The following is a 27,803-nucleotide window of genomic DNA, read 5'->3' as shown; positions in this document are numbered from 1 at the left end:
ATATGAGTTTACCACCTAGTAAACTAAGCTGATACTGGTTGTTACCAAGGATGGTCCAAGAACCTATAGTCCCAAGCAAAGTGTCTCTTCTACTATCAAATCCCTGGGAACTAGAAATATAAGTGGAAGAATCAAATGTGTCCGACATCAGGCGATAGCAGAAATTAGCTAATTAATCTAGTGCTGAGAATGATAATGAAATAGATGTCTGAACTGCCAAAATAGATTGGTCAGTGATCGACCAAGTGGGATTAGAAGAGTGCGAAATTAATGGAATCTTCGGATAAAGATATCGCAAATATTCCAAGGTAAGGTTCCTGTCTTTTTCTTGATATGAAGAAAGTCAATTGCTACTGTGAAATTTTAATCTGATTGAAGGCTATGTAAACATGAAACAGATTTTTTTTTTTATCAAATTCAATGGCAGATAGCAATGGACTTTTAGCTAGATCATTGATTTTCAGGTGTTCTACTTTTTTTCCTTCCTCCAAGGTGTCTGCCACTAAAATGTAAGGCAATAGTTGTTAGTGCATAAAAAACTTTAGTAGATAAAAGAAGAAATATTTTGTAAAAGATTCAGTTTTCCTCATAAAGACCACCAAAGCATCTAAATCTCCAAAACTAAGGTTATTCACAATATTCCTCCTGCTGAAATACCCCCAAAAGAATGAAATTTCATCAGCTACGATTACCGGCCGGTTTGGTTTGCAAACGTACAGTAAATAATAAACTAGTAAACTTTTCATTTTCTTATAGTTCTATCATCATCAAAGGGAGACAAGGTGTAGATAAACTACAACACCTTGTCAGTGGGAGACAAATATGAAAATGATAGCATTTACTATTATATACAAGGACTAACAACAAACAGGTGATCTGCATGATTAGTCACGAAGGCGCGAGATATGAAACAGGTAGGCAAAGAAGGCCTTTTTACCGAACCATCACTTTTATATTCCTCCGTAGGCTTAGCAGGAATTCCACTCAAGGAACCCAAGTTAGCATCAGCATGCACGCTTTTGCACGGGAAAGAAAGCAGGCAACAAGAAGACTACTCATGAGAGCCACCACTTCATTTCTTCAATCAATTAGCACAATGGCAAATTATTCATATTATCATGATCAAAGCTGAAACAACTCTCGGGTGGGGAATTATCTACACGTTGAGTGTGCTTGTGATAATGAAAGTGATGGCCATTGGCACACGGCAAACCTTATTGGCCAGTGTTTTGCCTACGTCTGTCTGCAATAGAGTTTAGAACGGTCAGTTCCCGCAATCATGGGACCTCATTCCAGAGAAGTTCGCTGAATCTCTTGTTTGAGTGTGAATTTCCTGTGAGTAAAAATTTAATAAAATTCTTGTTCGAATTGATATCCTTTTCAAAGATATTAAAAAAAGGGATTTTTTATGTTAGAATAAAAAAACTTTGTGAAAGAAAAAAGATGAATTATTGGTCTGCAGTCGACAATTGTTGGTTCATCTCACTTTAAAAGAACATATAAATGGAATTAATTTAATGCACTATTTGCCATAATTTTTAAATGTACATTTGTTGTTCGAATATTCTGGTGGAACTGCATTAAGTTAAAATCCGATTTTTGTTTTTTATTATGGTGAAAAAATTAACTGAATCTGATTCTATTTATTAAAAGAAATTTGAATTCAGAAGTAATAAAAAACAACTAATATTATTGAAATTGCCAGGAAAGTATACTCAAGCAGAGGAGTTACAATAACTACACTAAAAACATGGTGGCAGTGTAAATTGAAAGGAAACATTCTGATAAAATAAGATTTCCATACGAAAATATTCGCCAGGAGGAATTCATTCAGAACATGAAGTGACATGAAGCTTTCTTACATGAAGAATCAAAATTCATATCAACATTTACTGGAGACCATAGACAACAAGTGCACCAACCGCTGCGATCCCGACCACTAGGCCAATTAGCACGCCGACGGGGGGCAGTCCACTGCCGATTGGTTTTCCGGTATCAGCATTGTAGCGAGCAAATCGCTTCTTTGGTGCATTGCATTGCGGGCAAACGTATCCATCAGGCTGCAAATGTAAAACCACAAGCTTGTTATGTTAATGTGTTTTTGGAAGAGGAAACGAAATGCTTATATGTAAGCAAAGCTTGTGTTCCTCCAAGTCTAATAAGTTGAGACAAGGAAGAGAATTATCTAAAAGGAGTTTGGAAACTCATGATATATGTTGAGTAGTAGCAGAAAGAGTTTTGCAGAATGCAAAGCAATGGAAGATTTGCAAAATTGTGCTTGCCTGCTCTTCAAAAGGCTTTGACAGAAAGTAAATAAAGCCACAGTCGAGGCATATGTGAGTTGCTTTTGCCTGCAAAAGATGCATGTAGGAACTATTTGAACAACTATGAGTGGATAAGTATGGAGTTCATACTAATGATAGCATCAGTTACAGGACAACGTCAAGACTGAGGCCAAAAGATTAGCTTGCCTTTTGTGCTTCAGTCAAGGTGCGACCAAATCGAGGAGGAGCAGGCCTCTTAGTTAGTCTTTTTACATCTACCTCTGCTCCCCTGTTGGAGTGTAAAGAAATGCAACAGGGAGAATAAGAATCAGATAAAAGATAAAGAAGGTATTACGAAAAGTGCAAACATTGTGTCTACAAACCCCCTAATGTTCTGAACATTTAAATGTTCCTCTCTCCAAGAAGAAGAGAAGTACATGGATAGATTACTGGATGGAAGGCCCTAACAAATATTTTCACTATTTCATATTTAGGTATTTCTGCCAGACTTTAAACATGACCTCCAGTAGATCATACCTGCTTACTACAAAATAAACAGAGTCTGGCTTTGCTTGGATAGCTGTTTTGGTAAAACCCAGCTTATCAGCAGGCCACAGCTCATCCCCAAAGAAGCTGCTTGTGTACAATACTTGGTCTCCAGCCCTAAGTCCTGCCTTTGCTGCATTTCCACCAGAATCTACTGCCTAGAAAATAGTCAATCATGGTACATTAGTCAACTGAAAAGATTAACCAAGTGCCTATCGATATTATATCACTTGATTAGCGTTCTGTTTTTTTATTATGTAGCATTAAAAGTGATAATAGTCTTGCATAGAATTCAATGCAAAAATAAAATTCACATATCATCATGATGAAAATGAAAGCATAATGGTAAGGTCAAGCCACTGTCTAACTTTACCTAGAAACAAACTGCGAGAAACAGATACAAAATTTATTCACTGTTAAACTGACAAAAGAAAGGAAATACTAAGAGAAAGGAGATGTAAATTGAATGCACTTGGTTGAAACTTGAAAGAGAATACAAAGAAGCCATGTGATTTTTGGATTACTTCTTCTTCTTTTATTAATTTTTTCCCCCAATTGAGCACAAAAAGAGAGAGATCCCCGTTCATTACTTCTAAGAGCTAAAATACAACTAATCTTTACAAGTGTTTCCATTGATATTGTAGATCATTAATGTCAAGAATGCAATTGTGCCACAAGTAAACTCGTCGAGATAATCTGTTAGGAAACGACCAATTTATATGATTATACAAAAACTATACTTCTACAGATCAAAACTGATGAACTTATCATAGTGAAATGCGCGCAATAGCAACAATAGAATTAAAATCTCACAGAGATAACGACTCCACCGCCGGGCTTCTGCCCCAGAGTTAGGCCCAAGGGCTTGTCGACCTCAACCTCGATGTTCTTCGACGCCCCGGCCGTCCTCGCGTTGACCTCGAGCCCTCGCCTTCCTTCGAGAGAAGCATTCCTCCTCCTACCCTCGATCTTCACCCCCAATGACAAGCCAAGGAAAGAAGACTTCTACACAAGGCACAAACTTGAGGTCGATTAAGCTCACGGGCTCATGTTTGAAATGGCGGAGGAGAATCACCTTACCTGTGCTGGGGCGCGCGAGGAGGGAGCAAGTAGAGCGTGCTTGGAAATGGAGGAAGCGGTGGCGACGGAGGAAGCGGAAGGTGGAGCTGCTGCTGCTGCTGCGCTGCCGCTGCCATTTGGGCGACGGTTGGAGGTGAGGCATGGGTGGGAGATGGGGATAAAGGATCAAGAAAAGGGAGGTCTGGTTGTGGATGGAAGAGCAGACGGAGAGGATAGATTGGAACCTGGTGTTGTGGAAGCAGTTCGGCCACTGGTCTTGTTCAAGGGCAAGCATGGTGTCCACGAGCACCTCCAGGCTCCTCGTCGCACATCCGCATTCAAATCCAACCCTTCGTTTTATCATTGAAAAGATGACAAACTTAATGATCCTTTCTGGGAACAATTCCTAGAAGCAATTCAAGTCCACTTTCTGTTGATCTCAAGTTATGCTTACTTTCGGAACATAGCTGAATTGGTTACGATGCAACAGATTTACAGAAGAGGACAAGGATTTGAATCCTGATGAAATCAACTGCAGTTGCAGTCTCGATTTACCTATGTTGGCTTTGGTGAACAGGCGAGTGCTACTCTTGATGATCATATATCTTAAATAGCCCAAGAATCTAATTTGATCCGTTACACGAGTTTTTATTTACTCTATCAGTCATGCTTTGTGCTTCCAAAATGTGTATAAATAATTGATAAGGTGTATATGCATGTGTAGTAATTGCAATTTGAACATCATAAGGTGAACATTCAGATTTTTTATAGAGTAAATTTTATCGAGGAATGATATGCTGCTCACTATATCTTGCTTATCCTGTGCATCTAGTGTTATTTTTTTAAAATTTTCACTTTTTTAACTTAAATATTTTGTTTTAAACTCTAAATATTATATCTTAACTCTTAAACTTTAAAAAAAAAATAATGGGATGTAACTTATACAGTAGAATATTTGTTCTGCATGCGGGAGTAACGGAGTTCGATATGCGGATCTCCCTAGTTTTATAACTATCCTATGAAGGGAAGTATAAAGATAAATAAGGTGAACTTGAAAAACTCGATTTAGTTTTTATTTTTTTAATCTAAAAACTATGCCTTGAACTCTAAACATTACACCCTAACCTCCTAAATTTTTTTTTTTTAAAATTAACTCTAGATGCACATGATAAAATAAATAAGGCAGCATTCTTATATAGATTATATAGATGCATTCCTTCTGTCTTGACTCAAGAAGGTGAGTTAATAATATTTTTATACTTTTACTCTTCATTAAAAATTCAAATAAAATGGGGATGTAGCTCATATGGTAGAGCGCTCGCTTTGCATGCGAGAGGTACGGGATTCGATACCCCGCATCTCCATGTTTTTATAATTGCCCAAAGAGATAGGGTTTGATACTCCACATTTTCATATTTTTATAATTGTCCAAGAGATAGGGTTTGCTATTCCACATCTCCATATTTTTATAACATCATAAGGTATACAAGAATATTATTATACCTAGTTTATTTTTTGATTTTACTTTTTTTATCCTAAATATTGTCTTAAACTCTAAATATATAAGATAAATAGGATAACATTCTTGTATGGATGCATTCCTTTTGTCTTCACTCAAGGAAGGAATATAGAAAAGATTAAAAAGCCACATTTGTGAGTAATAATTTTATTATACTTTTACTCTTATGTTAAATATTAAAATGTGATGGGATGTATCATATGATAGAACGCTCGCTTTACATGTTAAGATACCCTGCATCTCTATATTTTTATAATTATCCAAAGAAGGGAAGTATAAATTATTTGTAGAGTAAATTTTATTGAGAATATCATTTAATCTCAAAGAGATATATGATGTAGTGGAGCAATATGCTACTCACCATACCTTGCTTATCCCATATACACCTAGTGTTAAATATTATGCCTTAAACTTTAAAACATTATACCCTAACTCTTAAATTCTTAAAAAAAAAAGTTTGAAAAAAAATTAATACTAAATACAAGATAAGCAAGATAGCATTCTTTTCTTGTATAGATGCCTTGCTTCTGTCTTCCCTCAAGAAAGAAAAAGGAACATAGAGAAGATTAAGAAGTCTTATCATTTATGAGTAATAATTTTATACTTTTACTCTTTGTTAAATATTAAAATTCCATATAACAGTAAACCAAAGCCCAAAAACTGACCGTGACATGATAATTTATTTACTTAGAACCATTCACTGCGTTAGTCCCAGAAGTAATTTGTCCTCTTAGAAAGTGATCATTCATTTTAAAGGCCCTGAAAACCTTTACACCTGAAAAGTTCTGTGTTCCCAAACATTAGTATCAAAAAAGTGCATCTTATCTATGGTTGAATTCCTACACAGCCCAAATATTTAGCGAGTGGGAAAAGAAAATGATTCCATGTTGATATAACCGACAAACACAAGATTACAACAACGCATAATGAACTCCTTGTGGTCTGAGTTAACTACCCTGCTGGTGTACTTGAGATGCGAGCCATTTGGGAGAGAAGTAGGTCATGAACTCCTGCCTTCAGCTGATGATAGCAGATGAAAAAAAGAATCGCAATAGTATGGTGAAAAAACCTGGAAGAGAATTCAGAAATTTGTGTATTGTGCTAAAAGCACGTGTGTTGTGATTACCTCGTCGACACCTTGATTGCTCATTATGGAGACATGAATGGAGCCATCAGGTCCACACCTCTTATATCTACCAAGTTCATCATCTGGTAAAATGTGGGCAGGAGACTCTTGCAGGAGATCGCATTTGGAAACAACATCAAGCCAGAGATGATCCTTGAATCTTTCTCTCATCTCTTTGTATGTGACGAACTGCAGTAGCATCAACCATGATAGGAAATGCAAAAGCAACATTCATTAGTTGGTAGGAAAGACAAATGTTAGAAAAAGCAGTATCCAAATAAGCAGGCAAGTAATTAGCTTTATGCCTATTGTACCTGATCATCGGGTGAAGTCCCACATTCTCCAGACAGATCATGGACATACAATATGGCAGTTGGCAAATAAGAAAGGACAGAGAGTGTCAACCTTTCGATATTGTTCCTCTCATCTGGGTTCATATGAAATCATATTTTTTGTCAATACAAATAGTCAGTAATTGTAGTAGAATACTTTGCTACCTCAGGTCACAAAGTAATGGTCGATACAGCTCATAGGTATCCGGTAAGGTAAAAACATTAGATGGAAAGGAGAACCATCACACAACAGGACTTGCAAAATTTCTATAACAGGTTCAGAAGAAAATTTCACCCCCAAAAACAAATGTTTCAATATCATGATGATTCATTTTCAGTGAATGCTGAACTAAAAAAGATGCTGTTGTTTGGATCACTAACCATCATGTCTTGTAAGAAGACCAGGAGTATCTGTTACCTGCAGTTCAAATGTCTTATTGCTATATTCAGATAAGAGAATGCATCAAAAGGGAAAATCAATATAACTGAAGTACTAACCTGAAATCGTTCATAGTTCAAAATGATATGGCCCATTAGAATTCCTCTAGTGGTGAATGGATAATTACAAACCTAAATAAAGAATACCACCATTGAGGAGAACTCTTAATAACAAGAAAACAAGATAATGGAACACGTTGAGAACAAGTTGAAGCTACTTCTCAATTATACATTCATCAGATAGGTGATGTGACTTTTGGGCTCATAAAAAGCGGAATAACATGAAAAGGTAAAAAAATTTACCTCTGGTTTGCCAGTTGACAGGATACGTACTAGTGATGATTTCCCAACATTAGGTGATCCAACGAGACAAAGGGTAGGCGTTTGTAGGTCCACCACTGGCATCGCACGCAGAGTCTACAAAGCCAATGGCATAAGCAAACTCAGACAAAATAAAGGCAAAGCAAAAGTTAATGAACAAGAGAACCAGCATAGTTTTGCAACATTAATGTATGGTAAATACTAATATATGCAGTCAAGCATGTTCACAATCTGGATCTGGACATGAAATCATGATATGAACCTACCAACAAATCTTGCTAAAAAATTCGTGAGTCACCTATTTATAAACATATGCTTTGGTAAAAAAAAGTCATTACCTTTGCAACATTTAACAAATCATCAATAGAAGTTTTTCCAACTTGAAAAGCTTCCTCAAGCTTTTTAAGACCCTAAAAGTTGAAGTGAATCTATGATGAACATCAAGCAAGAAGCAAAATAGAAGTAAATAGTAAATACTACAGATGAATGTGATACACAAATGAAATTGAATCAGAACAAACCTCATTTAGTCGCTCTTCTGCTTCACGTTTTGTTGTGGACTGTCAAGATTAAAGAGCCAACCTGAATAACAGTCTATGCAATCATACTACACAGAGAGATGAGCAGGAAAACATTGAAGTTTTGAAAACACAAAGTGCATCGGAAATGAACTTCAATTCAGGCAATTCAGCAATTGTTTCTGGTGATAAATTGCAAAGCAGTTCTTTGGGACAGATATTATATCTAGTCAAATGACAGATAACTATCAAACTGACTAAAATCATAAGTTTGTGTTTCAAATATGAATTTGATTACATCAATACCGTTTCTACTCCTAAAAGTACACAATATAAGAATTTTTGGGATAGTAAATTAACATATGTAAACCCAAAACCTAAAAACAGGCCTGGTAATTTAAAGACTAGCCTCTATGTGCAACACACTATGGTAAAAAGGGCTCTCTCATTGATTTTTTTTCAAATCATCAATTAGAACTGTTGCGTTATGGGGAAACAGATTAGATTTCTTTCCTAGGTATACCCACTATCTATATATGCTATTGATCAATGAAAATTATTTCAGACAAGTCCTCATATTACAAGTGTTTTCATTTTAATCGATTTATAATCCCCTCAAGTGGTTCAAATATTGTGGAAATATAGCTCGTTATATATATAATCAGTTGTAAAACCCCTTCAAGATTGGATTAGCAAGTTTGCTAGTCAATCGTTGGAGCAAATGAGGTGACAATCTCATTGGATCGCACTTGCTCTCTAATGAAATGGCAATCTGTTTTTTTTTCCATAAAACCTAAATTGGATATGACAGTCAAAATAGAAATATGGTTGAAATTTGAAAAATCGATATGGCAGTTAAAATGGAGTAGTGTGGACTCGGTAATGTGATATGGCAGCCTAAACAGACTTAAGGTTGGACCAATTTAGCATAGACAAAGAGAGCACTATGGATGAAAAATCATTTGAAATCTTTATGAGATTGTAGAATTGTGAACAAAGCCTATAAAATCAACACTAAATTAAACCATGCAGACTGCAAATGGAAGCCCAAAAGTAGCTTTTGTGGTAGTAAATAACTAAGGAGCAATATAAATTTGGATACAGAACTGAACATGCAGAGATGGATATGTAATTAGAAAGCAATAGATACATCACCTAAGAAAATAAATAAATAGCAATCTCCTCTCATACTTGGAACATTCTTTCACTTTTGTTTGGACTCACTCCAAATACATAGACACAACACAAATAATTCAGCATAAAAAAAAAAAAAAAAACTATAACAGAGTCAAACCTGAGCACAAAGAGATGCATGCTGCTTTCCAACAGCAACAAGCTTCTTCCTCAAACGATCAACTCTTTCTAACACCTGATGAGATAATGAACATTATGAACATTAAGGAATATAACACTGTGAGTTAAATGTGCAAAGAGAAATATCAAAAGAGGAAGCCTGTGGATTTTGACAGAATGAATGGATTCTAATTCTAGTGTTACTTTTCATTCTTGCATATACAGGGTATTCTATATCACAAAAAGTATCTTAATGATTATAATGGTAAGTTAATTTTGGCAAAAAGCATATTACATGGACAGGAGTTATCACTGAAAAAGATTTGCAGAAGATTATGAACTGCATGTACATTTGCTTATGATGCAAGTCAGTTATGGAATCCAAAGATCAAATAATGAATGGAAGTCAAGAAGAGTATTGCCAACTTCTGTTTTTCTAGTTGATCAGGCTTAGCAACTGTTACACTTTTGAAGCTTTACTGCTTATGCAGATTCATCTTAAAATAACTTTGCTGGTCAAATTTCAGTAAGAACTCAAAAAGTGTCAAACTGAACTCTTTTTAAAACCTGTTGAAGACTTAAAACAGGGCTAACAACTGGTTCTAAGGCAAACAGAAACAAAACTATCACACTTTAGATTCTAGACCCCAGCTATATCTTACCTAACTGGTTCTAAGACAAACAGGAACAAAACTATCACGCCTTAGATTCTAGACCCCAGTTATATCTTACCAATGGCGTGTTCTCCTGAAACTACAATATAAGCATGTTTCTAAGATGCACCAACATTGAACGCAAGGTTGTCTTTGAAAATATAAGAAAACAACATTTGTTATTATTACGTCCCTAACTGATATGTGAAAAGCTAGTCGCAACAGGATACATTTTCAGCCAATTGAATAATGGATTAAAATATCCAGCACTTGACAATGACAAGTTTAACATATTAAGCTAATTGAATAATGGTCTTTAAATACCAAACATTTGGTGACGAAAAGTTTAGCATATTCAGCCAACTGAGATTGAACTAAAATTTAAGCACTTGGCAATGTGAACCAACAAAAGAAACTATTGAAGGCAACTATATGATTGTTGGGTCAATAGTAGTTGTGAAGAAAACACTCTGTAGTGCACTAGTAGTTGCATCATGAGAAAGGCTATTGCATCGACAAGTAGGTATCTAGTGTCAATCGATTAGCGTGCATATTAATGATGCTAGATCATTCATGTTGAGCGTAAAAGGAAGAATGTCGAACACCTCTTCATAGTTTCCTTCACCAAAAGTAAGCTCGATGAGAGATCTTTCATATGGATGTAGGTGTCGCTTGTCTGGAAAGGTTTCCGTGTATTGTCTTAAAGGAACAGCTAATTCCTGTAAAATAAAGAGAACCTGATTCAAAAACTATTGGCCACAAAGAAGTTACATAAATAAAAAGGAAAAAAAATAGTATCTAACTTTCATTAGTGCATCAAGTTGCTTTGCGCCTCTATTTCTCTCTCGCTTTGCTATGTTCTGAATACCTATAAATGATTGAACATATGGCTATTAATAACCTAAATAAGCAAAACATCACATTGAATGATAATAAATTGTAATATGACCTAAGATAAAATCACAAGAAGCATTACCCTTAGTAGGAGAGATATTCCTAGCTTTCCTTTGTGCTGAGGAAAGAATATTCATAGACGGCATCACCATAGGTAGCTTCTGAAATGCACCAGTTGTTTTATCTTTAAGTGAAGGTTCCACCTGAAGATAAAAAACATTTAAACAGAAAATGATGAAATGAGTCTATCCAATTAGTGGGATTATGGTTATCACTATAACAGTCCAAAACCATATTAAGAGAATAGAACTAAGAAAGAAACAACAAAAAGGTCATGTCAAGGTTCAATAGCCAACAATATAGTTAAATGTCCTCAAAATGACACAAAGAGAACCACAATACTATTGATGCACGACTAATATCTTAATAACTCAAAAAAGAATCTATGGATTCTCATTATCACCTATACAGGAAGGAGTATGGGGTTAAAATTTTCAGGAGTGATATCAAATTTAAGGATCTCTTTTGTCTTAATTATTAATATGAAAAAATCACTAATTATTAAAGTTTCACGCATAATAGCTGGAGGCACTAAATCAACAATCATATAAGCACTACAAAGTACAAAATACAGGTTTTCATACTGAGCCAATAAAGCACTGGATTTAATTATTACAATTATTAAGAAGTCATCGATCAATAAAAGCATTTCAGAAGTCGGATATACCCAGTTGCATCTCATAGTCGTTTTGGCAAAGAAAAATTACCATAATGATGTTTCCATCCTCAGTGGATCTCATCGGATTCTTGTTAGCGAACCCCGGACATGAAGCGGAGAACATTCTTCGCACTCCAAAACCTGACACGGAACATATAAGATGAAAATGGGAACATGCCGATCCAAACAATTAGCACCAGCAATCCAACAGCAAGAAAAGAAAATGAAGAGTTCCACAGAATCTAACACGAGAAAAAGGTCATAGATGAATAATTCGCACCAAGAATCAACGCGAAGAAAGAAAAAAGAGCAAATGCGTATATTCATTGTCGTCGAAATTTCCCATCCGAAAAACTCAATAAGTTTGCTTACGACTATCCAAACAATCATTTACGCGGAGGAAGGTGTCAAAATTAGATTCTGAGATTCGAGTCTCAAAGTAACCACAAGACGAACCACAGATAAAAGTAGGGGGTAAAGGACACTGGTACAAACATCAAATGCTCGACGAAATGACGCAATAAACATATAAAAGGCGAACACATCTGAAACAAGAAAAAATGACTACGTCTGGAGAAATGGGTGCAAGAACAAATAAATACAGACAAGAAAGCCAACGCTTTGCTAGGTGGCTCGTTCATCAACACTGCAAGGTGGGTGTTTGCGGCCATGGCGAAAGGTGAGGAAGACGCAGAGTAAAGTAACAACAACCTTTATGCGACGAAGAAGAGCTCCTCCTTCCAATCCTTCCCCAAGGCATCTTGCTGGAAGGGACACGCCATTGCTGGAGAAGACCGAAGGCTCCGCTGCCGCTCATCTCCCTCCACAACCCCCTCTTCTCTCGCTTACTTCACCGTGTCACTTCAGCCCGATTTTTATAGTGTGTTGACATGAGACCCGATCCATCCGACCGCCAGAAGAAGGTTTTGACAATATAACAAGGCCCAGCCCATTTATGGCCCATCATTGATCGGATCGACCGTAAAAATATCCTCAGTGGAGGAAAGAAATAAAAGAAAATAAACGATAAGGAAAGGAATTCCCCGTCGATCACTACCGACTCAGCCGGCCGAACTGGCGTCGAGAATGCAGTGCATAAGTTCGCAGCGCTCGCCGCGAGTTCGGTCGCTTGTTTGTTATTAATAATTAAAAAAAAATCGATGCAAAACTGCATCAGTAAAAAAGGAATAAATATTTGGCAATTCCAAGTATATTTGATTCAACATCTATAATCAATATTTTCGCAGGATTGTCGTATTGTTAAAAAAATATATAAAAACTCGATATATAATCGTTATGAATATTTAATACTAAATCCACTGATAATTGAAAAAGATGTATGAAATTACATTCATATTTTATGCAAATTAAAGCATCTATGTTTTAAGTATAAAATCACATTAAATGCAACAAAAAGCACCAATAAGCACAAACATCACCAATCTTCCTGCTTGTAAGAATTTATAGTGAGATTAAGAAGCAAAGAAACACCAGAATATGATAAGTAAAGGAAACAATCATCACAATTAATGTGTGATCAGGCCCTTTCCGAGTGTGTTTGCTCAACGCATTCGGATGACCGAGAGCCTGTAAGCTCAGAGTATTGTTCATTTCAAACTCTGGATTAGACCTCATCAAGAAAGTAAACAGATGCCAAAACTACTACATCCGAACTAGAAGGTCATGCTTCTTTGACTTGCAAAAAATGGTTGAGTTGACTCTAGAGCAAGGAGACTAAATCAATCCCTTGGTGGGCTTTGGAGGGAGAATATTTTTCCACTAGAATCAGAAGGAACTGCATCTGTTGCCTTATTTCTAGAAGTTTCAACGTCATCAATCACACGACCAGTATAGGTTTGGTTATTGACAGAGGTTTCTGAACGGGAACTTTCTGCAGAGGAAGTAGAGAGATTGGCAGGATTGAGCTGCTTGTATATTGCTAGAGCCTGAGCTATCATGGAAGAAGGATTTTGGATGGCACTCGGGAGTAGAAGGGTAGTTCCCTGCACAAAGAGATGAATCCATGTAAATCAGAAACTCTTGCATGTAAATGGATTTCAATGAACTATTTTAAAACTTGGTTTTATACCTCCTTTGCTATGTGACCAAATGCTTTGATGTATTGCTCAGCAACTCTCAGGCTTGCTGCCTGAACACAAAGCCCGTTTTTAGGATCCAAATGTATGAATTCAAATTTTAAGAACAAAATTTAAGTGACGGTGTTTGGCTCAGTCTTAGTGTGATGAGGAGGGAAGACGATCTCACCTCTGCACCACCATCAGCTTTGATGGCTTCTGACAATATTTTGAGACCTTGAGCAGTTGCCTGAGACCTAACAAGGATTGCCTCAGCTTCTCCTGATAAGAGGATAAGGTGAATCTTTTAGAAGCTCAATAAATGTGGAATCTCAATATTAAAAAAGGAGTGAATCCTTACAGCAACAGTGACATGTTTAGACAAAAATCAAGGATATAATGATAAAACTATAGGTTGTAAAGTGAATAGACCACACCACCTAAGTAGTTATACAATTGTGTTCATTTCCAAAGGATAGTCTTCATTTCATACATTAGGCAGCATGCACTAATGCTGACGTGTGTTTGCTCAGAGTTTCCAGGTAACCGATGTGTGTTTGCATATGGTACTTCTTCCATGTGCTCTTGTATGTGATATGCTAGTATTAGTTTGGAAAGTGATTTAAGAGACCTAAGTAATGTTTTAGAGTTTTAGCATTTAAAATCAGAGAATTATTGTGGCCAATGAAGGATAATTCTTAGTAACTCAATGAAGATATTACTGCATTGAGATCAGTGGTAAAGTATAAACTACAATCCAGTAGCCATAAGTACACATCCTAATCTCAGTCATGTAGAAGTCGAGGTCAAGACTGGAATAATACGAGATAGTGACCTCTTGAATTAACCTCCAGTTAATGACAGGGCATCCAACTATACTCTACGTGCCAATATGATAAGGCCACAAATTTCAATAGTGTCGCAATCTCCCCCACTTAATGCTTACTTCCACTTCAAGGTCCATGTCTACTAAGCCATTCACTATTGGATATTTGGATTATAGCGACAAGAAGAGAATTAGGCCCATTGAGATCCCAGAATTGTAACCAAGCAACAACAACAATAACAACCAAGTCTTATCTTGTTAAGTGGAGTCGGCTATATGGATTTTGCTATGTCATTGGATTAGCCCTTACTATATCATTATCTATATTTAAATAAATTTTATCATTGTTAAGCAAGTTTTCTTTAGTCCTTTTCTTCCTCATTTAATATGTGTATTTGTCATGGCCTCACATTGTCTAATTGTAACATTTATTGATTGTCTAAGTACATATCCTTACTATCTTAAATGCGTCTCTCGAAGTTTTCCCTTAATAGGCATAACCTCAACTTTTCCTCTAATATTCTCATTTCTTATCATGTCCATCCCTATATATATGCACATCCACCTTAATGTCCTCATCTCTGTGACTCTATTCCTTTGCTTGTGTACTCAAGACAAAACACAACATTCAACTTTATATAGCATAACAAATCTAACTGTCATTTTGTAAAATTTCCTTTTAAGTTTTAAAGGTACCTTACGATCATAAAAAACATATAATGTTCTCCATTTCAATCATCCTATTAGTATTTTATATAAATATCTCTTAACCTCGCCATTCTTTTGCAAAAACAATTTTAAATACTTAAAGTTCTCAGTTATAGGTAACTCGTCATCTCCTATCTTAACAATTGTTTTACTACGTTTAATATTACTAAATTTAAATTCCATATATTATGTATTTATTCTACTATGCCTAAAACCTTTCACTTCAATGTTTTCCGTCAAAATTCGAGCTTAGCATTTACTCCTTCACGTGTCTCATCTACTAAAACAATATCATCTGCAAACAACATGGACTATGATAACATGTCTTGGATATATCTAGTAAGTTCATTCATGATTAGTGTAAAAAAATAAGGATTTAAAATTGATCTTTGATATAACCCTATCTTTATAGGAAACTCTTTGGTTAATTCACCTGAAGCTTTCACTCTCATCTTTACATCCTCATACATATCCGTAATTGTTTCAATATATGTTACGCTAACGTCTTTCTTTTTTAAAATTCTCCACATAATTTTTCTTGGGATTCTATCATAAGTTTTTTCTAACATGGTCTAATATGCTTTTACATAAACCAAGCCTAATCAAAAAATTGAACATGGTCTACCATGCTTAAAGCTAACAAGATGGCAGTTAACTTGTCTAAGCCTATACATCACGTAACTAGTTGACAAGTTTCCTTTTGAGACTAAATTGCAATATCACAAAAGGAAGTAGTGAAGATGGTAAGAATTATACAATACAAAATTAATTAGATGATTGGAGAAGAAAATGGGACAATTGGCTGATCAATTCAGTAAACAAGAGAATTACAATTCTCAACGGTATCTATAATTAGAAGTAACCTAGAAGTTGGTGCAAAAGTTAATGCTCTTCCTTTTTGAAAAAACAAGTCTTTTCACATGTTATAGATTTTAAATATATACATGTATATGAAAGAATCTCTAGATAAAATTTATGATGGGTTTTGAAGGAGAAAAAGTTATGGAGAGATATGATTTTATAACCATGCCCCTAAAAATTAGACTGAAGATATTTCTTAATATGTGAGATCATGATTCTGTAAATTATGGGATATAATATTAGTCAGTTTGCATAAAAGGTTGTTTAGTTTTTTAAAAGAATCTGAGTTTTTATTAGGATAATTAGAGTTTTTATTATAAATGTCTATTATTTTATAAAGAATAAGTCGTGTTTTCAATTTATAAAAAAGGGGATATTAGGATCCCATGTACAGGAGATGTTTTGAGTTAATACAATACTTAATTTTCATCAAAAATATCTAATATAATTATATCTATTGCATAAAAGTTATATAGGATAATGTTGTTATAGTGTTAGAACTATTGGAAGTGTGACACAAGAATTGTCTATAGCTATATAGGTTTAACATCAACTGTCAACTCTGAGTTTCAATAAAACTTAAAGTTCTTTTATAAGTTTATGACAACAAGAGAGAACCAAGGTAATAAAACCATAAAAGTAACTGCTTGCATTAAGGCATGGTAACTTAGTTCATATAAGAAAATAGGGCAAAGCTAACTTATTAAAAGTACCTTTTGCCCTGTTAACCTGGTCCATCATTGCTGCTTCTGATTGTAGTATCACTGAAGCTTTCTTTCCGTCGGCAATGTTTATGTGAGCTTGTCTCTCTCCTGTTAAATATAAGTTTAAGTGTTTTACTTGAAATTGAATAGATAGCAGACAAAATAATTCAAAGATCTAATAGAGTTGATACTTTGAGAAGATGAACTTTAATTGTCCATAAACCTATCTATAATGGCATGCTACGGACAACATTTTGCGACGAAGGACATTACTTGCACAGTACAGAAGTACCTTCAGATTCAAGAACTTAAGAAAACGCACAGTACAGAAGTACCTTCAGATTCAAGAACTTGAGCACGTTTTCTTCTTTCTGCTTCAGCTTGCATCTCCATAGCAGCCTTGACTCCAGCTGGTGGAGATATATCCCCTGCAGAAAGAAAGCAATCCATATTTACAAAAGAAAGTAATAGAAACTAATAGCAGCACAAATATAAAAGAAAATAAATCCTTCAACTTACGGATTTCATAACGCAGACATTTAAGACCCCAATCGGAAGCAGCCTCATTGATTGCTCTCTGTGGAAGGGAAAAACATGGGTAAAAATGAAGCCAAAAAAAAAAATACTGTTGGAGTTTTGCAATCATGAGCACAACAGCACTGCTAGCAATCCTAGGCATATCAAATGGACTTATTATTACCAGGTTACATTTGCTGAATTACTTCGGCTCAAAGAAGGATGCTAACCCAAATATCTCTATAATACACATAAGTCTATAAATAAAGCAGTTCATTGAAGAAACAACCAAGTGTAAAATTCTAGCATAAAATATTAATGTAGAAGTTTTAAGATTAGTTCTGCAGAGATATAGGATGAATTATTCCAAGTTAAGGCCATGTTGGGAGCTGCTATATAAACATTAATTTTGTTATAGAGAGTGAAGTGTATGAGTAGATGTCATTGTGAAGGTATGAAATTTCAAAGCATTTCCAAAGAATAGTCTGATGTAGAAAGCCATGAATCTCAACAAAATAATTTTACCTTGCTTTGCAGAGTATACAACCAACTCTAAAATACCACAAGTATGGAGGAAGCAAAAAACATTCATCCAAATATCCAACAAAAGTAAAACAAAGAAAATTGTAGTCAGGCCCAGAAAAGAATGCTATTTTCTTCTCTCCATAAAGGAATTACCAAACAGATTTTTGCCACACGAGAGATGAAATTGCATAGGAAGAAAAAGAAACACACACCACAATGTTCTCATTTAGAGCATCCCTTTCTTCAAACGTTTTGTCGAGAGTGATCTTCCCCAGCTCACTCCTCATCGTCGTCTGTGCCAGCTGGATTACGGCATATAGTGGGTTCTCCACGCCATAAGAAGCAAGGATGGGATCGACAATCTACATGAATTTATTTACAAGCTATAGGGAACCCAAGTAGAATCATCACAACAGAAAAAAAAACGCATTTAAATTAAACAAGATTACAAGTGGCCAAACGACATTACAACCACGAGAGCTTGGCTGACTCAAAAATCTCCAATAAAAAAAAAAGTGGCAGACCTTAACATACAGAACCCCATCGATGAGGATGCTGACATTGTCCTTGGTAATAGCGGACTGGTCAGGAACGGGGATCGCCTCCTCCTTGAGGGAGTGCACATAGGCGATCCTGTCAACGAATGGGACAAGAATGTGAATCCCAGAGTCTAGGGTCCGCTGGTACTTCCCGAACCTCTCCACGACATAGGCCTTCTTTTCGGGCACGATGCGGACGCCCCAATTGATAGGCAGAGACTGGTGCTCATACCTAAAAGAAACCCAAACTATCCCTTCTTCAGCAATCATACCTAAGCGAAACTTGTTATCAAGGGTCTTAAAGACGGAGAGGGGTGTGTCGCACCTGGAGGAGGGCAAGTCGTCGCGAGAGCGGCCGCTACGGTAGTCGCGAATGGTAATCAGAGGAACTGCTCGGCGGAGGAAGAAGGGTGATTCGATGGCAGCAGCCGCCGCGGCGGCGGCGGCGGCGGCACGGAGCGGAAGGCGTTTGGATCTCAGCAGCATCGCCATCTCTCTTCTCAGTCAAATGTTAATTCGACCTTAAATTAAACCTCTCTGAGATTTCTCCGATATATCGTGTTTCTTGGGAAGCAAGTTAAAGGGAAAAAATAATAAAAGAGAAATTGTCGTATGAAGCCTTCTTAACTAGGGCTGAGCAAAATTTCAATTAAACCGAATGAATAAATCGATCAAATCGAACTGAATTTTTAATTCGGTTCGGTTTATTTAGAATTTCAGTTTTATTTAATAAAAAAATTGGATTTTTCGGTTTAATCGGTTCGGGTTCGATTTTTAAAAATTTCGGTTCGGTTTACCCGATTAAACCGAATTAATCCCATTTTAATCGGTTCGGGTTTAGAGCAGTAAAAAATCTACAGTAAAAAAAACCCGGCCCACTACCGCTGTACCGCATTCCGCATACGGCAGTAAAAAAACCCTAACCTTTCGCCTCACTCGCGACTTTCCAGTCTCCACAGAGCTTACGCCGCGATTCCCTTTCCTCTTCATCACGATTCTTTGTCGCGAGTTCGCCGCCGCAACTCTCCAGTCTCAACTTTCTCTCTTCGGTTCTTCCCTTAATCTCCCTCTCTTCGGTTCTTCCCCTCATTCTCGCTCTGCGCTTCTTCCCCTCATTCTCGCTCAGCGCCGTCGCGACTCGCGAGTGGTGATTCTCCTCGCGACCTCGCGCGATTCGTGTCCCGGTCTTGGCCTCCTATCTTTTCGCGTGCCACACTCCCACTCACCTGATCCCCTCTCCTGCCGGCCGCTCGATCCCTCCTGTGGTCGCCAGTCGCCGCCGACTTACCCTAAATCCGAAATAGTTTAATTGAATTAAACTATTTGTGTAAAATAATCGGTTAATTCGGTTAAAAACTAAATTAACCGATATTTTATCGGTTCAGTTTATTCGGTTATTATTGAAAAATTCGGTCGGTTCGGTTTGGTCGAAAAAATTTGGTTAATTCGGTTTTCGGTTTATTTGGTTCGGTTCGGTTCGGTTTTAACCGAATACTCACCCCTGTTCTTAACTGTCTCCGGGGTCATGGTGTGATATGCAGATTGTCGCCCCCGGGACATAGGTGAGTTGGTTACGACGCAGCAGACTTGCAGAAGAGGACAAGGGTTCGAATCCTGGCGAAGCCAGGCAATACCCTCCTGCGTCATAACCAACTGCACTTTCTCGATTTACTTCCTCACAGATGGTCGTGGGGCCGACCGTGTGGGGCCGCTAAGGTGGCAGATCCATCTTTTTTGCAGAAGATATGCAGATTGTCACTTAGCACTCGTGATTTGATCCCCAATTACAATGTATTTATAAGATTTTTTTTTAAAATAGGGATCGCAATCAAAGAATGTTGGGCGTCTAGGTTAACCGCTGTGTACGCTTCTCGATTTATTCTAGTGGCCAGTGGAAAACTTTCGTGAAACCAAATCGATGAATTGAACCAATACGACTAACTGGGATTATTATTATTTTTAATAAAAAACTATATTAGCGAGGTAGAATAAGAGAGCGGCCCTCCGCCATCAGAATTGTTAGCAGAGTTCTGCGTTAAAATTATTTTTTTGGAGTTTGCGCCACGATGCATTTCTGACCCAATGTTTGTGAGGAATATTTTAATTAATTTAGAAAGTAAAATTGTTCAAGCTGATATATTGATGGGATGATCAATGATATCTCTGACATAACCGAGTTGATTATGACGAATAGAATTGTAAAAATAGAAAAGGATTTATGCTGCTGAGCATGCAGCGCAAACCCTGCAAATGAAGTGAATTGTTATTGCTCGACTCTGAAGAAGATAACTAAATGCTAAATTTTAGCATGGAAATCAATCTCACGAGCAGTAAACTATGTCAGCTAAGCAGTTGAGTATTTGGGAAACTTCTGAGAGCTCATCACTTCCAACACTCATTGCAACAACGGAAAATATACAGGCTAATTGCCGGAGGCAGAACATGAATCCCTGCATTTTATTTCACTCGAGAATTAAGCAATTGGGTATGGTTATTTTATTTATGGTAAATAAACAAAACACTACACAATCGTGAAGAATTATTATACATACAATGATGCAATCATCGCATTGTGTTGTCTGTATGTTGAACTCATCTTGCAGCAAGAAGCTAAGTTGATGCTACTGAGTTGCCAAAGCACAGGAATGCCTGCAAAGATTTAAAATTTAAAAAGCTCGATGGTAATTAGTGTGACATGTCATTGTAAAGAGCCCTCTTCCTTAATTAGCATGCATGACACACAAGGACCACTGCAAGAAACCAAGTCTTTTAATGCATGTTAAGCTAGTTCAACAATGCAGCTTTAACGTCCTTTCAAAGTGGGTAGTTTTAAGAAGTAGAAGCTTGGGAATAACAAAGAAGGCGAATGAAACAGAGGCAGCAAACACGCTAACCACTAGAGCGACAAACAGCAATCTGAGAAATCACATGGAAGAAGGTTTCAGAGAGATCAAGAAAGAGAAAAGCAGATGAAATGAGGAAGAATACTTGGTCTTACAAGGGAAGTCGGCGGAGATGGTGCTCATGAGGTCGGTGTGCCAGAGGTTGCGGTAGTTTTGCCGGAGCTCCATGTACTGCTGCGAAACCATCGCCATAGCCGGAGAATCAATTGGAGAAGAAGAAGAAGATTTGGACGACGATGAAGAAGAGGGATGCCGGGGCTTATATAGAGTTCAAATTCGTCATCGTAATTATGTAGTTGTGTCGTTGTCGCAGTCGTTGTAGTCGTCGTCGTTGGTCGTCTTTCTCGTAATTTTGTGTTTGATTGAGTCAATAGGGAAAAAAAATGATAAATCCCATTTGAAAAAAAAAGTCTATAAATACGTCATGAGGATTGAATCCTAAGTACTTAAGTGACAATATGAATATTCTAACTTGACTGAGTCAATCGAGGACTTTTAATAGGAAGGTTTGATTTAAAAATTTATTGGATCGGCCATTCAGAACAAATTGATTGGAAATGATTTTTTTTTTAATTTATAAAATTTTAATAGCTGCGAAAAATATTTGTATATAAAATACTGTCTCATTCATATTAATTTTGTAACTTTTTCAATATTCTTTACATGCTTTTCGGTACATGCCGGATCGCGGGCCAGGCCATGGGCCTCTCGGCCCAATTGATACATCAGGTGGGCCTCTCGGCCCAATTGATACATCAGGTGGGCCTCTCGGCCCAATTGATACATGAGTTCGTTCGTCCCTTCCTGATGCGAAGTTATAAACCACTGCTGCAACCTGTGGGGCCGGTGATACTGGGCCGTTTGCTGGATTAATTGCGGTTCGGACTCTGGGCCAGATTCGGGTGTCTTATCCAGGGATCATCTCCTAGAGCGAGCCGAGGAAGAGGGCGGCGGGATGACGACGGCGGCGCGTCCGACGTGGGCACCGGCGAAGGGTGGGAACGAGCAGGGCGGGACACGCATCTTCGGTCCCTCCCAGAAGTATTCCTCTCGTGACCTCGCCTCACACACCACTCTCAAGTCCAGGTGATTTCTCTCTCTGTTTCATGCCACGAAACCCTTACCGTCGTCTGAGATTACGTTCGCTTTTGCCGCGATCAGTGGCGTGCGAAGTTTGAGCGTCGGAATTGAATCATAATCGAAACTTTACGTCTCGATGATTTTATTGTTTTATGGTTTGGGAATCATGATTTTGTTTGATTTGTGAAGAAAAGTATTGTGTGAATATTTGGTCCTAGTTGCTGGTGGACAATGATTTATGTGTATGTGACTGCAGGAAAGAGGGACAAGATACGCAGGATGAATTGCAGAAGAGGGACCTCCGCGACGAGCTGGAAGAACGTGAGCGAAGGCATTTTGCCTTCAAGGACAAATCGTATGCTGGTAATGCTGAATCCCGTCGAGTATCTTCTCTTATCCGTTTATGTGTTTTTCTTGGTTTGGTTGGGAGATTCGTTGTAATTGTCCATCACTCAGAAAGAATACCCTTTCCAGTTAAGGGGGAAAAATTGATGTGCTCGTTCTGCTGTGATTTTTGTAAGATGCATTAATTAAGTCAGTACATGTACAACCTTTCATCCTTGGTCCTCTCATTGGTTTATTGAGAGGATGGTTATTGTTTTGGTCACTTTTCATTCTTTCAGTTGCTTCTTTTTTGGCGCAAACATTTTTTCACCACTGTCCTTTTCCTCAGTTTTTCAGTCTTTGATATTCTTTATCTTTGTTCTGTGCCTTTTTATGTATCTCTTTAAAAACTGAAGCTCAGGTTTGTCATTGTAGAAGATAGAGATAGGCGAAAAGGGCACCTTCTCTTGGAAGGTAAGCTTTGTCCGAAATTTTCTTTCAGTGTTTTATGCATTTATCAAAGTTGTTCTTTACTGCTGAGCTTATAACCTTTGGTTGGCCTCAGTCAGATGCCTATGCCAAAAGAGCATCATCTCGCTGATGACAAAGAGATGATACATTTTCTTATGGTTCATTTATTTCTTTTTGTTTGCTTTACAGGAACAAGGAGAGAGGCTGAAGATAGGATTGTTCCAAGGAATATTGATGCTGATGACTCTGATGTAGACGTCAAAGATGAGGACAGTGATAGGTTGATAGAATCATATCTGATTCCTTGCAATTAAAATTGAGCATTCTGAATAAAAAAAGTGCATGTGAAATTAGTATCAGAATCAAATTTGGAGCTAACAGAAAAAGGTTTAAATTGGTATTCTTGATATCTTTTATTTTGTTTTAGAGGCCGAAGACAGTCGATTCTGTGAATTTTCCAGGGCCTGGATCGTAGTTTTGGTGAAGCTTAGAACTCCTTTGCCAATTCATAAAATAATTAAAATTCAAATTAATCATTTTGACAACAAAAATTTCTCATTCCTAATTACTGAAAGCAATATAAATGCTCACATTTGTTACTAGTTTCTCTTTTTTAAAAAAAAAATGTCATTCAAGCTTTCACCTTGGCACTTTGATGATTCTGCTCTTCTTTCTTAATCGGTCTTTATTGAATCCTGGGGAAAAAAAGCTATTCTTGTTTTCTTTGTTTCATTGTATTCCTGTGACAACTTATATTGTGTTTTTAGTGATGACGATGATCAAGATGATACTGAAGCACTATTGGCTGAACTTGAGAGGATAAAGAAAGAACGAGCTGAAGAAAAACTGAGGAAGGTTAGGATCATTAAGTTGTTTAATATCATTTTTGGTAAGTTTCTTTCTTTTGTTTTTGTGCTGTTAAACTATGCTCTTTGCACACTAATGCTCTAGACATGGGTTCTCTTCTATTATTCTATTAGTACAATGAAGAAAGGCTAGCATGTGACTGTTAACTATCCCATGACCCTTCACCCATAAACAAATATAACTCTAAGTGAGAAACCAAAACTTTTAGCTGTCAACGATTTTTCACAAACTTTAAATAAATTGTCTTCTCTGTGGCATGACCTCTTCAGGCTGTGTGAGCTTTTAGGCAAACATGATCCCATTTCTGAATGAAGCCACAAAGGTACCCTTAGGGAACTGGTGTTTTCATCCATTGTATGTTGTCCTAACTCCTAAAGGTATGAAAGGTGTGGAGGAATACTTCATTTTGATGAGGGATTTATCCATCAAGACATGGGACAATCTCTCAAATAATCTGAAAATTGAGGATTCTGTTACATTGCATGCCATCATATCTCAGGAATATTAATCCATTGAATCAAGAAAGTATTTGGCCCACATGAGCCAAAAGAATGATTTAGTTTCTTTTGGCCAAATGAACTTGGTAGCTGTTCTAGCTGATGCCTTTGCCTAGATAAATGCTGCCCCCAGCCCCCCAATGGGCATGGGGATGAAGGATCTTATGATTTTTTTGTCCACAAGTACCTCAAATGACTTGAGAGAACAAATGAGAAACCTCAAATCTGAGATCCAATCTGCTAGGGAATTGACCTCACATAAAGACTCCATTGAGGCTATACAATGGCCATTAATGTCCATCTTGATTATAGACTTTTCTTGATACTAGTAAAATGTGACAAGCTTCGCTCATTGAGGATGCACAAGGGTCATCATAGTCCATTGGACTTCTTGAACTATAGATACATTGAGGTTGAGTATTTCCATATCCATGTAAAGCAATAGCTGTGGTATGCTGCCCTAGTGTCTGCCTAAATCAAATTTCTAGTTTGATTTTTTTTATAAAAAATCTATGGGTGCATATCTTAGACAGATTCAGCCATTCAAACACCTATATTGGCCATCAATTTATAGAAGATTATACTATTGCTCTCTGATAGTCTCTTCATCAATCCTCTGTGTCAATTTTGAACATCTGACATGACATCAGCATTTTGACTTGGACATGACAATCACATTAACCTCGTAACAGCATATTTCTTGCTAGTTCCGTTGAGGTTCGTAGGAAATCCATGCCAGTTCTTATTATGATTTTTTGTTCCCATGGCCAAAGCCCTCGGCATTTCCTTTATAGTGATGACTCGTCTATAAAGCTGAATGGGAGGTAAATGATAAAGGGAAGAATTTGAAAACCTCTCTAAAACAAACAATAATGAACCTTCTTATTCAAGTTCTCATCAATAAATGATACTTGGTGTATGCTGTTGCACATTTCTTTGGCAAATGGCTCAGGATCAATCTCTCATCAGGTCATTTCGCTGCTCTATTCCGTTCATCTTTATATGTATTCTTCCAAAATAAAAAACTGTGCTTGTATTGTGTCAGGAACGACTGCAGCAGGAGGAAGAGCTGAAGGCAAAAGAAGCCGAATTGATGCGTGGAAATCCATTGATCAATCTCAATAATTCAGCTTCCTTCAATGTCAAAAGGAGGTCAGCTTAAAGTTTAGCATTATTATTTTATATCCGTAATTGGTAATGCATTTTTCGCGGTTTCTCTCTTCTGACATATTGTTCTGCAGGTGGGACGACGATGTGGTGTTCAAAAATCAAGCTCGTGGAGAAAGCAAGGCTCCCAAGCGCTTCATAAACGATACCATCAGGAACGACTTCCACCGCAAGTTCTTGCAGAAGTACATGAAATAATTCGAATTTATAAGATTTGCATACATGGTCTGGTCGTGGGATTTCTCCTGAATTGAAAACTTGGAGCAGCTTTACTGCTCGTGTATGTGATGCAAGTATAATGGAAAGACATGATGCTTTCTTATCCAAGTTTGAGAGTAGCTATTCTATTTACAAATGCACACGGAGTCGATCATGTTGGGCTGTTGGGATGGTCTTTTATTGAAGAGAATAACAAATTTATATATTCTTTATGCAAGTGTAGTAATGGAAAGACACGATGCTTTTATCCTAGTTTGAGAGTAGCTATTCTATACATTCTTTATGCAAAGGAACATTTTTTAATTTATATTTTTTAAAATAAATATATTTTTCTCATTTATAAAAGATAACTAGTTTTTACTCTATTTTTTTTATATATTTTATTTTTGATATGTTGTTGTGGTCATTCTTCAAATCTGACAAATTTGTTCTCTACGGCACCCCCGCGGCGGAATCCCACGAGGCGGGGCTCATGCTCGCCTCGTGTCGCCTTCCCGCCCGCAACTCATATTCGCCGGCCATCTGCCCGCCCCTCGTCCGCTTAATTGTCGTCTCTTCCCCCACCTGTCCCCCTTCCCCACTCCACGGCCGCAAAGGTAGCTCCTTTGTAAGAACTCCCCCTCCCTCCCTTCGATGGCCATGTGCAAAAATCTTAATTTCCCCTAGCCATTTCCAATCCATATGAGGTCAGAGGAGAACCCTAAGAAGCAAAGGAAATGCTCCTTGCTGAGGCGGTCGAGGAAGGGCTGCATGAAGGGGAAGGGCGGTCCGGAGAACCAGACCTGCCCCTTCCGCGGTGTGCGCCAGCGGACCTGGGGCAAGTGGGTGGCCGAGATCCGCGAGCCCAACCGCGGCGCCCGCCTCTGGCTCGGCACCTTTCCCTCCGCCCTCGAGGCGGCTCAGACCTACGACAACGCCGCCCGCACCCTCTACGGGGACTGCGCCCGCCTCAACCTCCACGCTCCGTCTCCGTCCCTCCCTAAGTTAGAGCGCTCCTGCTTGTCCACCACCTGTTCGACGGAAGACGCCAGAGCCAGCGCCAGCGAGTCGGTGGCGAGCTTCCCTGGGATTCCTGGATCGTCGGCGGGCTATTTTTGCGGCGGGGAGTTGGATGACTTGGACGATTACGTGACGAGGTTACCGAAAGCAGGGGACTTTGGACTCGAAGCTTTCGTTCCGCTCTTCGACGACGACAGCGTTGGGTGGTCGGAGGTGGAGTCTGTGCCAGAATTGATGAACTCTGACGAAATGCAATTGTCTTGGTGTTCTTGAACGCGCACCTTCCTCGTCTCCAAAACCCAATCACGTCCTATCTAGAGATGTCTGCATGGCCTTAATCAGTGGTTATATAACTTGCTTTAAGAAGAGATGAAGAATCTACTTGCAGGAGCAGTGGAAGCAATTGAGCACCGGTAACGCTGATAATTTATTCAAGCTGAAACGCTAATACAAACACCTTTTAAACTCTTGGTGTTCATCGCTGTAGATAAGCAAAAAAATGTTTCAGAAAACAATGTAAAGATGTTTTTATTTTACATCAGAAGATTATCTGCTGGGAATGAAACATGCAATTCCTCTGAAAATTTTTTTACGATGCTATAATTCTGGTCATGAAAATTGACGTCTCTGTTGCAGCCAGCAGCTCGACTAGCTTGGTGTTTGTCGGTGTAGTTATTGCTGCTTCACATCACATCCATGGAGATTTTTGAAATCTTGTTCAACAGCAGACAAGTTGCGGAACAATCGTCATAAAGCTCGAGTTGGTTGTGAGGGCTTTGCACTTCGTTAGGTGGTGCAGAATGTCCTATTTCAACAACTTCATTTAGTGTTTCGGTGACTG

The 27,803-nt window shown here is 37.8% G+C and overlaps 5 protein-coding genes across 6 annotated transcripts; 2 read left to right on the top strand and 3 right to left on the bottom strand.

The window, feature by feature from the left end:
* Positions 1–1,779: 1,779 nt before the first annotated feature.
* Positions 1,780–4,049, bottom strand: LOC141825208 (uncharacterized; the record flags this gene model as incomplete). Its single annotated transcript, XM_074712597.1, has 6 exons — positions 1,780–2,060; positions 2,283–2,351; positions 2,472–2,553; positions 2,802–2,968; positions 3,624–3,815; positions 3,891–4,049. Coding segments are annotated over 6 exons (840 nt in total), but the record flags the coding sequence as incomplete, so codon positions are not given.
* A 2,063-nt stretch (positions 4,050–6,112) lies between these two features.
* On the bottom strand, positions 6,113–12,498 carry LOC141837849 (uncharacterized). Its single transcript, XM_074725224.1, has 14 exons — positions 12,393–12,498; positions 11,731–11,822; positions 11,046–11,166; positions 10,873–10,937; positions 10,675–10,788; positions 9,418–9,492; positions 8,127–8,165; positions 7,944–8,015; positions 7,588–7,701; positions 7,345–7,416; positions 7,228–7,264; positions 6,829–6,941; positions 6,515–6,703; positions 6,113–6,408 (listed from the first exon to the last, which is right to left on the bottom strand). Exons 1-14 carry the CDS (start codon positions 12,496–12,498, stop codon positions 6,340–6,342), a joined length of 1,278 nt encoding a protein of 425 aa, XP_074581325.1. The 3' UTR covers positions 6,113–6,339.
* A 636-nt stretch (positions 12,499–13,134) lies between these two features.
* LOC141828890 (uncharacterized) lies at positions 13,135–18,944 on the bottom strand. Its single transcript, XM_074716283.1, has 9 exons — positions 18,761–18,944; positions 18,421–18,667; positions 18,109–18,258; positions 17,375–17,432; positions 17,191–17,283; positions 16,865–16,963; positions 13,947–14,038; positions 13,771–13,830; positions 13,135–13,684 (listed from the first exon to the last, which is right to left on the bottom strand). The coding sequence occupies exons 1-9, from the start codon at positions 18,925–18,927 to the stop codon at positions 13,421–13,423; spliced, it is 1,230 nt and encodes a 409-aa protein (XP_074572384.1). The 5' UTR covers positions 18,928–18,944; the 3' UTR covers positions 13,135–13,420.
* A 3,263-nt stretch (positions 18,945–22,207) lies between these two features.
* LOC141828900 (uncharacterized) lies at positions 22,208–26,120 on the top strand. 2 transcript variants are annotated; one of them, XM_074716298.1, is made up of 7 exons: positions 22,208–22,424; positions 22,675–22,781; positions 23,181–23,216; positions 23,403–23,493; positions 23,981–24,068; positions 25,623–25,729; positions 25,819–26,120. In XM_074716298.1, the coding sequence occupies exons 1-7, from the start codon at positions 22,294–22,296 to the stop codon at positions 25,940–25,942; spliced, it is 684 nt and encodes a 227-aa protein (XP_074572399.1). In that variant the 5' UTR covers positions 22,208–22,293; the 3' UTR covers positions 25,943–26,120. The 2 variants fall into 2 exon arrangements, with proteins under 2 accessions (XP_074572399.1, XP_074572393.1); XM_074716292.1 differs by having other exon boundaries at positions 23,178–23,216; positions 25,819–26,119.
* Positions 26,121–26,387: 267 nt separating this feature from the next.
* On the top strand, positions 26,388–27,526 carry LOC141828914 (dehydration-responsive element-binding protein 2C-like). The gene has a single exon (XM_074716309.1). The coding sequence runs from the start codon at positions 26,645–26,647 to the stop codon at positions 27,233–27,235; it is 591 nt and encodes a 196-aa protein (XP_074572410.1). The 5' UTR covers positions 26,388–26,644; the 3' UTR covers positions 27,236–27,526.
* Positions 27,527–27,803: the final 277 nt, after the last annotated feature.

Source organism: Curcuma longa, chromosome 1, assembly GCF_044706935.1.
Source record: "Curcuma longa cultivar G26 ecotype Majalengka, Jawa Barat chromosome 1, ITB_CL_G26_1.1, whole genome shotgun sequence".
In the NCBI taxonomy this organism is placed as follows: Eukaryota; Viridiplantae; Streptophyta; class Magnoliopsida; order Zingiberales; family Zingiberaceae; genus Curcuma; species Curcuma longa.
The sequence above is the reverse complement of the archived record's forward strand: the minus strand, read 5'-3'. Positions and strand labels throughout refer to the sequence as shown.